The sequence below is a fragment of the Microcebus murinus genome, chromosome 1 (assembly GCF_040939455.1).
Source record: "Microcebus murinus isolate Inina chromosome 1, M.murinus_Inina_mat1.0, whole genome shotgun sequence".
NCBI classification, from domain to species: domain Eukaryota; kingdom Metazoa; phylum Chordata; class Mammalia; order Primates; family Cheirogaleidae; genus Microcebus; species Microcebus murinus.
Window position 1 is genome coordinate 90,181,108 of NC_134104.1, and position 16,735 is coordinate 90,197,842.

The 16,735-nt window shown below is 38.8% G+C and overlaps 1 protein-coding gene across 4 annotated transcripts in view; it reads left to right on the top strand.

The window, feature by feature from the left end:
• The window catches only part of TNIK (TRAF2 and NCK interacting kinase), a 380,956-nt gene that overhangs the window by 90,557 nt on the left and 273,664 nt on the right, over positions 1-16,735 (top strand). For all 4 annotated transcript variants that reach the window (XM_012736386.3, XM_012736389.3, XM_012736387.3 and 1 more), the window contains exon 2: positions 146-211. In XM_012736386.3, coding sequence (XP_012591840.2) covers positions 146-211 — 66 coding nt within the window. The remainder of the gene's footprint in view (positions 1-145; positions 212-16,735) is intronic.

Below are 16,735 nucleotides of genomic sequence, written 5' to 3' on the forward strand. Positions count from 1 at the left end.
TTGATAGTATTTAATATTAACATAGGGGAGCCCCCAAAGCTAAAGTTATCATTTATTTGCTTATTTTAAATAAGCATTTATTTTTGATTAAGACAATGCTTAGAATACTGTTTTGAATTTTTATTGTATGTCTCTTTTCTTTCAGGATCCTGCAGGAATCTTTGAATTGGTGGAACTTGTTGGAAATGGAACATATGGGCAAGTTTATAAGGTAAGGGCATTGAGTTTGAGCATGGCTTATGTGTGGTTTCATTTTGTGAATGCTGCATATCTGGGCTGTCTATACTTGCTCATAAATGCCTCATTACAGATTTAAAATGAAATAATATGCTTGATAATTGACTCTCCATTGTTTTAAATATATTAATAGTCATATTGCCTAAACCAGATTCTGTGATTTGGGCATTTCCCTTCATTGTATATTACAGTGTTTGTATCTGACACATAAATTCCGATGTTGCATATTTGAAGCTCTTTAAGTGTTTAGTTTCCTTTACTTTAATTATTGCCAGAACTGGTTTTCAAAAGAGCAAAGGATGCCATTTACTTTAAAAATTTAAGCTATTAAACTATCATAGCTGGAAAAGTAGATTTGTTATTGGCCTAGGGCACAAGTTAAATGCGTTTAGTGAATATTGTTAGAAGAAAGCTGGCTACCTCACAAAGCAAAGGCCTAATAGGTACAATGAATTTTACAAGTTAGGGAATAATTAAAAGTTAAACTTGAGATTGAGCTGAGGAATAATTCCTTCATGTCTTTGTAATAATTTTTGCTTGCAAATTCACTCAAAAAGTATTTTAAAAAGGCATTTCCCCTAGTAAATTATCTAAAAAAGTGATTGTTTCAAAATGTGGGTGAACTCCTCTTCTGATTATCAAAAGGAAATGGAAACAAACTGTTTTTGGACTAAAATTTTTAAGGTTTTGGTGAATGATCGATTGAAATGCCTTCAAAATAAACCCAACTGTTTCCTCATGATTATTTCTAGGGAAATATCCATCATTTTCCTTAGTAGTAGTGATATGGAATGGCATTTCCATTACAAATTATTTCTCATTTCTACTTTTTAAAAAAATTTCTTCTTTGAGCTTTAAACTTCTCTTAGTTAATTAAAATTATTATAAAAGTCATCCAGATTGTAATATTTCCAATTCTGCAGAGTGGTAAAAGTACTATGTACAGAATGTTCTTGAACATTTGGGTTTTAAAATACAGTTATAAATGGGTATACATGTATACCTTTATTTATCTGAGGTTCTCTTCCGTGTCCACTCCAGGGAAGAATTTCTCCCTTACAAGAAGTGATTATTTCCTCAAATGTCAACCTTTTGCGGTTAGACAGAAAATGTCGTCTACTCAAGCTGCTCACTTGATGTTAATCCTGTCTGACACAGAAAGAAAGAAATGTGTCTCAGCAAAAGCTTTTAAATAGTTTCAATGAAGATAATTAAGTTGAAAGATTGTGTTACTGCATTTTGAGAAATTGGATTGAACTTGTGAAGTAACTAATGAATGAAGCTCTGATATAGGTAGATTACTTCTGATTTGCTGTCAATGTGCAGGAGCAACTGTAGAATGCTGCTGATTTTATGGTACCATTTCTTAGAGCCATTCTGTTGTCATGAGCTTCCCACTTGTGGACTATGCACCTGGGAGAAAATCCACAGCTTTGTACACTAATCCAAGAACTGAAATTGTACATTCTCATAAGAGGAGATAACAGAAATTTAATTAAGGATGAGAATGCTTGGAAAATCCAGAATTATCTGTGATTTCTTATTACCTGAGAAGGAAAAGGAAACAAATGGCAAGAGATCTCAGATCTTTTTAGAGAGGGAAGACAAAGAGGGCAGCCAGATCGTTAACATTATTATTCTAAAGGATTCCATTCTTTTAGTGATTGATACAGCACTTTGACACTTTCCAAGTTCAGGGCAGGCTCTGCAAAGCATAGTCTTGGTGAATGCAATGGACATTGGTACAGGAGACTTGGTTTCCTTTATTAGCTCCATGTATTGTTCTGTGGCCATCACAGCTTTTCCTGAGCATTAGCCAAATGAATCCAAATGAATATGTAGTTAGAAATGCTTTGGGAACTCCTGATGATTTATCTAAATAGTAACTCCTTACCTAGTCAAGGGTTTGGCTTTAGGCAGCCAGATGATGTTAGGTGGCACCACTTATGAACAGAGACACCTGTATTTCCTGAGGCCACTAATCTAGTTCTGCTGTCATTCTGAGTTATGAAGGATTAAAGCTTAATAAAATAGTAAAATGTGAGCTAAAAGATTTCTAAACCTAAAGAAAATTAAAGTAAAAAGTGATTGTTCTTACCATAGGTTATATAACTTTATGGAATAGGTATGTTTCTAAAACATTGTAGATATAAATAGAAATTGTATAGCCCTAGGAGAAGGCTCTGATACAAAGAGTTCTTGTGATAAATGTTTCCTTTACATTAAATACTAAACCTTTGGTTTTAATTTGTTGTAAATCCCTCTTTTGGTGTTCCTGGTTTTCATAAAGTCAAGTATAATTTTATGAATAACTGTACAGACACAGCTTTTATTTTATGAAAAAAATTATTACAAATTTCTTTTTTATAAGCCATCCCAAGAGAGTCATAATATAATTTTATTTACAAATAGTTTTTAAGAAATCATAATATAATTTTATTTATAGTTTTTAAGAAACATTCTTAATATAATAAAGTATATGTAGGTATTAAGAGCATTTTTCCTGAAGTATATCTGCATATAAGCCAGATATATTTGGATATGGAAATATGAATATTTTATAAAAAGGCCATATAATAATGTTTAGCTTTTCAAGGTTGATTCTGTTCTTACTCTCAATTCTAACTTATAATTACCTGTTCTTGGTAAGGCTAGATTAGTTTATCTTTAGCATTTTGATCCAGAGTAATCATGTAGCAAATTCAATTCAGTATCTTTTTTTTTTTCTTTATTTACTGGAGAGAATAGGTAAATAAATAAAGACTAGTGATTTTCTCTCAGGACTTTTAATGAGGAAACTATCTTCCTGTGCTCATGGCTCCCATTAAAAACAAGCCAACAAAAGACCCCATACCTGTTTGTTGATGTCTTGGCAGTTTATTGGCATGCCACCTATTGGGAACCTAATAGAATCTGGACACAATTTTGTTAAAATAGAGTAATTATTTTAATACGTCAAAATAATTGTTTAATGTGTACTGCTAAAACACCACTATAAATTAACCACAGATTCCAAGTGAATGTCTACCTTTTTTTCTTAATTTGCCCTTTTAAAACGTGTATTGGTTATTATAGAGACGGAGACATATTTTATCCCAGGGTGATAAAGTGAATTGGGAATATGATGGATTCCTTAGTATTCCTCATGTTTCTTTTCATTTCTCCTTATAGTTGTAAAGTGCAAAGTACAGAGGCCTTCTTAGCGGTTATAGTGCTTGTAAGAGAGAGACACTGTGTGTGTGTGTGTGTGTGTGTGTGTGTTTGTGTGTGTGTGTGTATGTGTTTTCAGATGGTAACGAGGGTCTTCAGAGGTCATCTTAGTTCTATCATTCCTCTGCCAGCCTGCTGTTCTCCATCGTTGATCGCCTCCAGCCATGTGGAACTCATTACCTCCCAGTCAGTTTTCCTGCAGCCCCTTTGAATGTTTGTATTTATACTGAGCCAAGATCCTGCCTTCCTCAAATGTTTATAATTTCAATCCTTTCATAGCACCTTCAGTGCTATTTTTAATTTAAAATTACATCTTCTTCCACAAGGACGTAGTCCTTCAGATATTTGAAGACTTCTCTTCCTTTCCCCCAACGTATACTTGTGTCTCCTGTTCTTCAGGCAGTATAACCTCAATTGCTTAATTCAGTCTTCATATGACATAGATGCAAGGCCCTTCATGATCCCAGCTTCTGTCCTGAAGCTATTCTAATATATCACTAAAAATAATATTTCATACTTGTCAATAGCTTTATATTTCATAAAATCTTTTGTAAATAGCATTTGATTTCTGATTTAATTTCTATCCTAATTTCATGAGCATACCTTGTTCTTTCCCCAGGGACTATATAGTTACAGTTCCCTCTGCCTAGAACACTTCCCCCCCAGGCCTCTGGTTTCTTCTCTTCCAGGGCTCAGCTGAAATACTACCTCCTCAAGGGAGCCACTTTTCATCCCTGTGTCTGCTATAGCCAACCGCTACCTTTACTTCCCTCCACCATAGACTTTCTCTATCACATCAATTTGTTTTGCTGTCTTCATGGCATTGCCACGTTCTGAATTATCTTACTTCTTTGTTTATGTATGTATTAGACAATTTAAATATTTAAATAAAGGGAAAATAAGGTCAGAGACCCAGTCTGTCTAGGTCATCACTGTATCCCCGTCTGGCACACGGTAGATGGTAAGAGTGTGGGGCCCAGAATTGCGTTCTGGTTTTCCTTGCTAATTCTTTTTATATTTGTTCCCAGTGTTTGCAGCATTTCCCGTCAAGTCTTATTACTTTAGAAAAGCATATTTGCACAAAAGTAATAAGCAAAATGCTCTCCCTGTTTTCTTTATGGGGGGATGTGGATGTAGATTTTTATGTCAGTAGTCTATAGAAGCAAGACCCATGCTGGAAATACACAAAATGAGACAGATTTCTGAGGTTCAGTCTTCTGGCAGATGTTCTTAAACTTCAGTATGTAGATCAAAAATGTAAATTAAAAAATGTAGATTTTCAGGCCCCAACCATTGAAATTTTGAGTTAGTAGGTCTGAGGTGTGAGCCAGGAAGCTGTACGTGTAAGTGTGTGGATTCATTGTGTTGTTCAAGGCCCTCGGACCACACCTCCAGAAACTCTGCAAAAATAAGTGTGTATTATCCTGCTTTAAGGTCGCTTGAGTGAATTGAATGCTAATCCTAATGCTTTTTGTAATCGTTTACTTTAGGATTTCCATGCTGACTCAAACTTGCATAAATGGAGAAAAGTATTCATATAAAACAAAGACCTGGACCTGATATGCGATACTAACCAGTTTTGACTTATTCAGAGATTTGACTTTCAGTGTTTTTATTTGACATGCTTGTGATTGCAGTTTAAGGTGTTCCTGAATAATTCAGCTCAAGACCTAAGAATCAATATTGTCAAAACTGACCTGGTATAGCAGAATATGAGCCTGTTGGATGAGATTTTTCTCAAATCTGTACATTATGATCTCTTCGTTAACCTTCTGTTAAAATAAGATAAAGCATTTTATTTTTTTTATTTTTTTTTATTTTTTATTTATTTATTTTTTTTGAGACAGAGTCTCGCTTTGTTGCCCAGGCTAGAGTGAGTGCCGTGGCGTCAGCCTAGCTCACAGCAACCTCAAACTCCTGGGCTCGAGTGATCCTTCTGCCTCAGCCTCCCGGGTAGCTGGGACTACAGGCATGCGCCACCATGCCCGGCTAATTTTTTTTATATATATATCAGTTGACCAATTAATTTCTTTCTATTTATAGTAGAGACGGGGTCTCGCTCTTGCTCAGGCTGGTTTTGAACTCCTGACCTTGAGCAATCCGCCCGCCTCGGCCTCCCAAGAGCTAGGATTACAGGCGTGAGCCAGCGCGCCCGGCCAATAAAGCATTTTAATAATAAACTTATTAACGGTCTATATATGAAGGTGATTCATTACCCAAGATGCAGTGGAGCTTTTCACAGTCTGTTAAAATGAATCATGTATTATACTATTCACTTCTTGTTTGCCAAGGAGTATAGGAGAATGTTGTGTTTATTAGATAATAGTGGCATTTGTTTTTTAATCAAGAATTTTCAATATAAAGAATACATTCTTTCACATTTGTTGAATGCCAATGAAAAAAGCCCTGTGCTTTGTGTGGGAATAATGCACAGCTAACTGAGGCGGTGCCTGCTCTTAAGAAGTATGTAATCAGATTATCTAATTATTAATAGGGGACTCTGAGTGCTCACTGTGGACTAAAGGTATTTTTGTCTTAATTATTCCTTATGGTGATTTTGGTCCCATTTTATAGGGAAGGAAGCACATTTATTGAATCATATTGTCACTCTAAGGCAGGGTTTCTGATCCTGATCACTATTGAGATTTGGGGCTGGATAATTCTTTGTCATGGGCACTTTCTTGCACACTGCAGGATGCTTAGCAGCCTCCTGGCTTCCACCCACTAGACACCAGTAGCACCTCCAAGTCTTGACAATCGAAAATGTGTCCAGACATTGCCAGTGTCATCTGGGGGGCAAAATCACTGCTCTCAGGATAAGGCAAAATGGCAAACGTCTTAAAATTGAGGTGTAAGTGGAGACTGTGGGTGTATAGAACATGGAGCAATTAATGCTGCCCAGGCAGAGTGAGGACCTGAATGGACTGTAGGAGGGGGCTTTGCACAAAGCTTAGAGGCCTTGGCATTTGGACTACATCTGAAAGTTTAGCATTTTCATAAGTGGAAAGGAGTATAATGACAAGGACTTAGGAGCAGGACTAAGCTGGATTCCCAGTCTGGTTCTGCTTCATTCGAGTTGTACAAAGATAACCAACCTATTCTCTGAATCTGGACTTCTTCAACTGTTACTAATAGTACAGAGGAGGGTTGTTATGAAAACACAAGTGTAAAATATATGGAAGCCCTCAGCTCAGGGATTGACACTCAGTAACCTTTTCCTCTTCCCAGATATGTGTGCCAGGAAGTAGGCACTCAGTAACCTTTTCCTCTTCCCAGATATGTGTGCCAGTTCTTTCCATGGTCTTGCTTTTTATAGAACACTTTAGGACCTGAAAGATGCATTCATAGAAGGATGAAATTGGAAATACACATCTTTGTGCTCCACATTCTACATTTGATTTGTTGGTTTTATGTATGCTTAAAATGACATTATTTGTATTAAATCCAATTCTCATTACTATTTATATGACATTTGATGATATAATTGCCATTTAGATATATAGTTGGTCTTTAGTCTTTTTAAAAAAGCCAATGTCTCAGTAATTTGTAAAGAGAAGATAGATTATTTAAGGAAATAAGAATTGGTTGCAGCACTCTGGAAATTTGGTGGGGTAACAATGATTTTTGAGTAATTATATAATTTACAAATTTGGGGGAAGAATTGACAATATTTCCTCTTCAGATAGTACAAGATCTCAGGAGAGAGCCTTTATTTATAGTGAAGGTGCATGGAGTAGCAAGAACCTCAGTTAAAAGTTGAGAACCTTATGGTTTTGCTTCTACCCCAACTTGCCTTAGCCTCGAACTTTCCACAGACTTACCAGGACTTTCAGTTGTTCTCATTTGTGAAATTAGAATATGAACACATTTCCTGAGCCCACCATACCCTACCAGGCTATTGTGAGGTTGAAATGAACCAATGACTATGAAAGTCTTTTGTTAAATATACACTGCTATGTATGTTTAAGGTTTGATTATTGCTATGGCCATTCATTACTACAGTAGGTGGCAGTGTCCTGTTATACTGGGGTCTAGACAAGTTTATTTCTATGTTGCTCTTTCTCTTCTTCATCCTCAGGCTCACTATGCCCTATGTTATGGAGTAAATGATACTCCGGTCTGGGCAGCAGCCTGACTGCAGCTACAAATGCATTCTTACACCTCTTCTGTTTCCTGTGTTGGGATCCTCAGGCAAACTGGGGTCATTGGATTGAGTGAGAGGTCCCTTCTGGCTGTGACTTTGCCTGACCTTTGTGTCCTTGACACGGATTAGCTGTTAATAGTTAGCCACATTTCCCAAAGTATGTTCAGTGGAACCCTAAGTGAAGCTCTGTGAAAAAAAGGTTGAGCGACCAAAGAGGTTTTGCAATGCTACTGACTGTCCCTCCCTCTTCAAGAAGGGAGACAGTGGACATTAGCATTTGTGTTACTTTGTTTCAGCCAGTTTTTCTCTCAATTTACTTAACTGTGGAATCCTCTCTATCTCCCTCAAATATCCCTTGTTAATGCCTCTGGAACGATTCCAGAGAACACAGATATCAGGATGGCTTATGTCCTTGTCCCATAGTTGAGTGCCCATCTATCTCTCCATTGCTGAGCTTCCCTGTTGTTCTGTCCCTTTTAAGCAAGGGACATTTTATGTAAAATGTGACTGCAGGGCTGTCTTTTCTGTTTCCTTATAAACCAGGTGGTTGGACCAGATCCGGTATGTTGATCTCCTTTAAAAAGAGTTTTGTACTGTTTATGGTAACACATTTCATCTATTAAAAGAAATTAATGATATGGCCAAGGGTGCTAGTTGGGGTTTCACTCAACTGAAAAAATATGTTGTAACTGCCAAAATATCCCAGCACCATTTTTCTAGGAATGCAGAAACTGTGATTTTTAACATCAAATAGACACTTATTTATAAAACATCTCTAAGATGCTGTAGCACATGAAAAGTTTGTTCTTAGTAATAGGTTCATTTGACTATAGGTAAGCCTTTAGGATTACTTAGTTAATATTATTACCTAGTCTCAAAGTCTACTTTAATTGCACTTGGCCAGAATTATAGGTAACAATTCTACTTGTGTTCCCCAATATGTAGGAAAATCATTTACCCTTTAAATATGTTAGCCTGATGAGCTCTTCATCCTCATAGATCTCTGTGTTGCTTGCATCTTGGCTCAAGACCATGCCACCTTGTGCAATCATCTGTCTGGTGGAATGAGTTAGATGGTTGCCATGTGAACGTGGAGGGAAAACCTCATGAGCACCTGGTGCTGGATGCCATATGGAAGGGTCGCTTTCTCTGCTAGGTGGCTAGACCTCTGAAGTTGCTACCAAAACTTGCTGCTGGGACTATGTAGGATTTCTTATTGCTCCCAGTGGTTCTCAGCCCTCACTATTTATAGAAATCATCTGAATATCTTTGAGTAACTGTAGATATGTGGGTCCTTCTCTAAAAGTTTGATTTTAGTTGGTCTGGTGTTGGGCTAGGTTATTCCAAAATTTCCCAGATGCTTCTAATGCACAGCCAGGCTAGAGACCACGGGGCTAACCCAGTGCCTCTTGGTGGTTTAAGTGCAGTTTGAGTGTCTTTTCCTTGGGGGAAGAGCCTCCACCACTCATTTCTGTCCTGGAGTTTTGCTTATGCTTTTCACTTATTCATTGTCTGCCTTCATAGTATCGAATAGCTTCTTGGCACTGCCTTCAGGGCAGGGTTTACAGATATGCATGTGACATGACCCCTGCCTTCAAAAGGCTTGAAATCTTTGGGCAGTGGGACATAAAAATCAGTCACTTAAGCAGTGCATTGCATGCACCACAACAGGAGCACACAGACCAGAACTCTTCTGTGGGGCCTGCGGGGAGACCAAGAAAAGCTTCACATGGGAGCTGACTCTTGAGGTGAGTCTTAAAAGATGAGTAGATGTGTGTGGAAGAGGAATTAAGAAGGCATTCTAGGGGAGGGATCAGTGTGACCAAGGGCTTGACCACAGTTGATTGCCTGGGTGAGGGTCCGTGCCCCGAGGTGAAGCAGGGGTAGGAAGCGTGCTGGACGTGTGCTGGACAGTTGCTGGGCAGATGGCTCTTCCGCCTTTGAGTCTTGACCTGGTGACTCATTAGCTGTATGAGCTTGAGCAAGCCATTTAGCTTTTCTGGGCCTTGGTTTCATGTATAAAGAGGAGGTTGGGCCAGAATGGTCTCCAGAGCTCCCTCCAGATACGACAGTCTTTAATTCTAAGTAGAGCAACACTCTGGATGACCTCCACAGTTGCTTCCATGAATCCATTTACAGTCCGAGCTTTTCCAACTGCAAAACTATCTACAGAAATATTCTAAACCATTAACAAGATGATTTATACTGAATGCCTAAAAAACATCATTAAGATACTTGTTGGGGCTGTTTGTGCTAAAACACAGGATTTTAGCAGCTTGGTGTAGCTCTGTGTTGAAAGGTATAGACACATGAGCATACTACACCACTCTCTCATTAATTCAGAGCCACAGGGTTTTAGAGGTTCTCCTTGTCTCAATGAATGATGATATATACTTTCTAATAGCACATGAAAAGATAGCCAGGTTTTCTATTAGGGCTGGACAAGGGCAGGCACTTGTGTGCCCACTTTTGATTTGAAGATTGCTTTAGTTCAAAATACTTTCTCATATTGTATCAATGAGATGCCAAATAACCTGATGTACAGTACCTCGTGACTTGTAGTTTTTAGCTCTCATAACACATTTAATGACTTGGCGATTATAAGACACTTCCAAGTAATTAAACAATCAATAGTTACCAGTCTGGGTTATTGGCAACCTGTAAAATGAAACCCTACCAGAATTATAGGTACAGAATTTAGGACTGTTCACTATTTTAACAATTTTGTACATAGGAAACATTTGAGATCCTTTAAAAAGAACAACCAATTAATTGTTGCTCTGAGAGTGGATTTCTTATCCCTGTGTTTTAACCTCAAATGTAATTTTATTAAATCCACTTGGGTATTTTGCATATACAAAAAGAAATATCTGCTGTTTGACAAGGAAATACATATTCTCTACTAAGTAGGAGCCTTGCTTGGTGGCGAGAGTCTGGAATAGGGGAGTGAAGCCTTGCCAGGTCCTACAAATAGGGTTGGTGCAGCCCTTGTTGCTGGGTCCAGCGGTCTCAGGTGTTTCAGATCTTGGTCTCAGGCTTTTCAGATCTTGGTCCTGTTGCTCACTTTCCAAGGCAATGCGCAGACCTTGTGTCCATTTTGTTCACATCTACAATGAAGGAAGGAAAAGGGTAGCAGCTGGCTCACTGAGAACTCTAATTAAATACAAAATAGCTACCACAACAGTAATGGTAATAATAACCATATCATCTTTGTGGACTGCAGGGAACTAAGTTTAGGAATTTAGGAACTAAATTATGTGACGAGTTCAGTCTCCTTTAGGAAGAACGTACTCTGTTGTTTTAGAAAAGTTGCCCATACTAGGATAATATAGCCCCCTGGTGCATACAGTATTTGGCAGGTCACTAGCATGTGCAAGATGATGCTTTTCTTTATCTTACTGGAAATCTTACTCCTTTTTAGCTCTAGCTCTTTTCTCTCTCTTTGTAGTAAAATATTCATACCATACACATTACCAATTTAGTCATTTTTTTTTTTTTTTTTTTTTGGGACAGAGTCTGTTGCCCAGGCTAGAGTGAGTGCCGTGGCGTCAGCCTAGCTCACAGCAACCTCAAACTACTGGGCTCAGGTGATCCTCCTGCCTCAGCCTCCCGAGTAGCTGGGACTACAGGCATGTGCCACTATGCCTGGCTAATTTTTTCTATATATATTAGTTGGCCAATTAATTTCTTTCTATTGATAGTAGAGACAGGGTCTCGCTCTTGCTCAGGCTGGTTTCGAACTCCTGACCTCAAGCAATCCGCCCGCCTCGGCCTCCCAGAGTGCTAGGATTACAGGCGTGAGCCACCGCGTGCGGCCTTATTTAGTCATTTTTAAATGTACACTTAGGTGGTATTAAGTACACCCACATCGTTGTGGGCAACTATCATCACCATCCATCTCCAGAACATTTTCATCTTCCAAACTGAAACTCTGTATCTGTGAAGCACTAACTCCCTGTACCCTGCTACCCCCCATGCCACCCCCAGCCCCAGTCTCTCTTTTTAAAAGTATTTTCATTAAGCTTAGTTGTGGAGTTGGTGGTTTCCTGGACAATGTCTTGTAACACTGGATCTCCAGCGAGCCTGGAATGGGCCCGCACATCTATCTGTGCTACCCTGGCCCTCCTCAAGGTTGCTCACCAACTTCCCACCTCATCTGCAGGGGACCAACTGCCCAGCACTCGCAGGGCTGCATCTTGTTGCAGAAAGCTGAAACTGGCTGAAGCTTTTGATTTTTTTCTACCCTGTTTATATCTAAGCAAAACGATCCATCTCAGGTGGAGGTCAATAAAAAATATGCAAGCATTTTGTATTAATCCTAAAAGAGTATTGTAATTGTTTTCTATATTAAAATATCTGGGAAGTGGTTATTTTTATTACAATTTTATAAATGAGATTTCTCTTTACCTTTAAATGTATCAACCATTTTCTTTTTCAGTAGCAAAACATTTTTTCACAGATGCTGCAGTATTTGGATAGAGCACAGTTGGGGTCTACCTTGTGAAGCTATCCGTTTGCTGATGTCATACTCCCTGATGTGTGACATCTGTCCACAGAGTGGCCCACACTTGGGTGGGGTTCTGAGACTCTGGAAGTACAGTTTTTCATCCCCAAGCCCAGGTCCCATGACATGTCCTCCTGCTCTGGCTAAGCTTTGACTTATCTTGATTCGCACTGTGTGCTTGGCATTTGTGCACTGCACATAGTTTCTGTTTATTCACGCTGTGCTTTTCCTGTCCCCCACCTCCTCTTGGCTAGCAACTCTATATCCTTAACATTTGGCTCAGCCTGCAACACCCCCCCACCACCACACCAGAGGGGTTTGATGGGCCTTCCCTGCCTCTTCTCTCATTGCACTGACCTCATTGTTTTGCAATGCTCTGTCTGGCTCTCTCCTACTCTAAATCCTGAGCTCTTTGGGGTCAGGGACGTTATGGTTTCTCTAGTGCCAATACAGAGGGACCAGCTAAAAATACCAAGTTTTTTAAAAAAGTACACCACTCTTATGTTTTGCTGAGTGTGGAATGCTGTATCTTATGGGATATGTGCAGTTTTTGCTTAATTTCAACTGTTTAATTATATTAATCAAAAAGAATGTCACAAAATAATATTCAGCGGCCAACAGCAGCTTAATAAGTTAAGAAAAAGCAGTGTCCATCTGCCTCCCAATTTAATGGAAGAGAGTAGGATAAAGAAAAAAATGTTTTCCCTTATTTGTAAAACTGCTTTCAGGGACATGATTCTAAAGCTATTATCCCTGTGGCTAAACACAAGGGACTAAGTTAAAGTTAATGTCATAAGTTAAAGTTCATTGAACTTTTAAAGACTCTGTTACACATTTTTGGTAACACAGATGGTGGGTTTTCTTAGGTTATTTTCCTTCTTCTACCATGTCTTTGGGACTGTAGAGGTAAACATTGATATCAGTGATTAGAACGGTTTTCATGAAACGTACATATTTGTTATTTCATTTGACCTTCATAGTAATCCCAGCATGTTAGATAGAAGAGGTATGTTTTTCCCTATTTTAAAGAAGGGAGACTGAGGTCTGAGAGGTTATAAATGACTTTCCTGAAACTCCCAAGTAAGTGGCAGAGCCTGACCCTTTGTCAAGTAGCCTAAATTCTCCTTAGCTCCAAATCACAAGATTTTCACACTAAATTTGGGTACAAACTCTCATTAAATGTTTTAGCAAGGATTGGTTGTCTCCTGCCCTTACATTGCACATTTAGAATTCATTCTAAGTAGATCCCTGATAAGTCTGAATTTATAATATAGAGCAGTGTAGTCATAACCTGTTCAAATATATAGTTCTTCTCATCTTATATCCAAAATGCTGAGAGGTGATTGATGGCTAGGCAATTAATCACCAATATCTTAGTAATGTGGAGACAGTATGTTTTTATACAACAAACAAAAGTGCCATTTTCCCCAGAAAGATAAAAAGGGAATTCTTTTCCATCTACAAAAAGGAACTGGCATATCTTGGGCTAGGCACATTTTGCAATGTAAAATACTTCCCTGCTGATTGTTTGAGGAAGTTTGTTGCTTCTAGACTTCTTCAAAAATCACCTCCAATAGCCAGGTACATGATTTTTTTTCCAGAAAAACTCTGCAATCAGACTGGAGCATGATAAATATTTATTGAATTGAATTGATTTATTCTCTCAGCTGCAGCTGTGTACTTTGTGAGCAAATGGATGAATCTTACTGCTCTGGAGACCATGCAGATGTTTGCCAGGTGCATAACTTTTACTTTTTCTCTATTCCAAACTGAGAGAAGGCCAGTTACCTGTAACCTGGTGTGGCATCATAGCAAGTTGCTTATTCTTTGCTTTTATATTTCCTCCTTTAAAGGGGTGCATAGGTTTGTGTGTTTGGGGTTGAGGGTGGAGAAGGACAATGAAATAGAGGTTGGAAGGAAGGAAATTCTGAGTAATGTAGTTGAAGGTAACCTGGCTACTGTATCAAGATACAATTTATTGTATAATTTGTCATAAATGTGAGTTAGAAATAACTGTGTAAACATTAATTTGTTTCCATTAAGGACCACACTATTCACTACTTTGTTCTCCTGAAATCTTAGATATGTAACAACAGCAACCCAGGAACGTTGGAGATGCCTCTATTGGACACTTCAAAGACACATTTTAGCCACATTTATCTCATTCTTTCTCTTTATGTCTCAAAACAGTGAAAGTTATGAAACCAGAGGATAGTGTATCCTCTTCTTTGGCTGGAGGCAGAGTTGATTGTATATTCTTTTAAAAGGAGGGTGTTTTTCCCACCACAATACTCATATGCCTTTATTGGCCAACTAAAACTATTATAATAAAAGACTTCCAATTCATAATAGCCACAAAATTGAATTATGTATTAATTCAACTTGTATAAGGGTATATAATACCTATCAAAAAAATCTACAAAATTTTAGTGGTTTACATTAGGCAGATTCTGATTTCTCCCAGATAATAATTCTGGTCATTTCAGCCACAGAAAGGGAATGTTTTGTGACCTAATGTTTAGTACATTTTGTTCTACCATATTGTACCCACTTGTGCACTTCGAGAGATACTTGAGAACTTTCAAAACCTTTCCATTCCCTGAGGAAAGCTATCACAGAAGGCAAACACCAAAGCCTCTCTCCTCCTCCCTGTGAATATGCCCCTCTGCTAGTGCTACAAGGAGGGGGTGCTGGGTGCCAAGCCCTTGGGGGTAACCCCAGCTCGTGGTCTGCTGCAGGGTGGGGAGATGGATGGCCAGATGATTAATAAGGAGCCGTGCTGCCCCTTTCCTGGGGCTCCATTTGATCTGTTGCTCAGGACGGGACTTGCTTGAACAAGACTAATGTTTACAGTTAATCATCTGAGTAAATATGTCATAAGTTAAAGTGCAGCCAAGAAACCAGTGTTGATAGGGCATGGGGGAGAACACAAAATAGAAAAAAGCAAAAAAAAAACAAAACCAAAAAAAATCCCCAAAAAACAAAAACAACAACAAAAAACATAAGTCTGCCAACAAACCCCAAAACAAAAAGCCCTTTGTTTGAATTTGTGTTCCAGTCCAGAAGCATAGAAGATGTATGAATCCCCAGTTAAGTTGAGTAATACCGCGGTAAAATGTGCTCTTTGAAATTTGGCCTAAGTGCCATGCATCACGGGCTTAGCTCTCATTCAGATCCCTCACACATTTGTGAGGACCTAAAAGTAAGAGAGGTGTTGATCATGTTTTCCTTCACACCCCAATCACCACTTAAATTATTTCTTCCTCAGCAGTCTATAGTTCTCATTATCTACATTGATGAGATTCCTTAGTGCATTCCTGTGTGCATTAGTCTCTGGGGAGTATCTTTGCATTTCTAACAATCAAATATGGAGATTACTTGGGAATATGATAATATTTGCCGACTGAGAACATGAACATCCAGAGGTTTCAACATCTCACTCAGGATTTTGCCTCTCAGGAAGCCCAAGGGTGAGGACACAAAGAACTGCTAGGCTTGGAGTCTTGTGCCCACACATCCTGATGTGAGCTGCTCTTTAGGGTCTCCAAGGTCCTGGTTAAAGCTGAGAGGTTTTCTTTTCAGATTTCCTTGAGGAACACAGCTCCGGCAGCTGGCCAGTCCAGGTGCTCAAATTTCAATGTGGGTCTGTGGGCACTTGGGGTCAGCTACTTCTCTGTGGCTGGTATCTATTTCCAAAATACATACAGGGGAGAAAATCTCCTCTTCACAGTCAGTGTTTGGGGTTAGAGTGGAAGCAATGGAAGTGCCTGGTGCTGAGGGACTGAATTTCTCTCTAAGATGGTAGCACTTCAACACAATTCTTTTCTTGGTGGTGCAGTGTCGTCCTAACATATAAGCATGGCCATAGGGCTTTTCTTGGTGGTGCAATGTCGTCCTAACATATAAGTGTGGCCATAGGGCTGATTTTGCTAGAATAATGGCACTTTATACTACCATACACCTTTTGAGGGATTTGAAAGGTAGGAAATATTTATAAAAACTTCTTCAGAGTAAAAATTTTAAGAAATAGCAGAAATTAACTTTGAAGAAATATTGAGACTACAAACATTATTGCCTATTTAACCCACCTCAGATGAAGGCCCAGCATCCCAAGGAAAAGCCCAAAGCCCAAGAACTGATGGAGAGGCAAAACAAGGCCCACATAGAAGGTCTCATTGGGGAAGAATGTTACTATCTTTCTAGACTTGAATCTCAGAGGTTAAGATGAGTTCAGAACTCTGAAGAGTTTGTTAAGGAGCTATCTCTTTGTATTTTTTAATCCTGAGTCATCTTTTATGGTCAGGGGTTTCATAGATTTAGTATGTGGGGTGGCAGTTCTTGACTTGACTTGTTAATGTGTTGCTTTAAAGCTCAAGGACCGACCTTGTTCTGCCAACAACAGACGTAGCACTAGTATGCACACACGCTTTTGTATAGTGTATGTACATAACGCATCACAATATAGATACTTACTACTTAATATCCATGATTTATGGATGAAGAGTCTGAACCTTGCACAGTTTGGCTCGGCCCAGGTTGCACTGCCGGTTAAGTGGCACAATGAGTTGAATCCACAACCTTTTGACACCAGCGACTTAAACAGATATAATTCATTGGCATAATGAAAGCCTGGTGGGTCT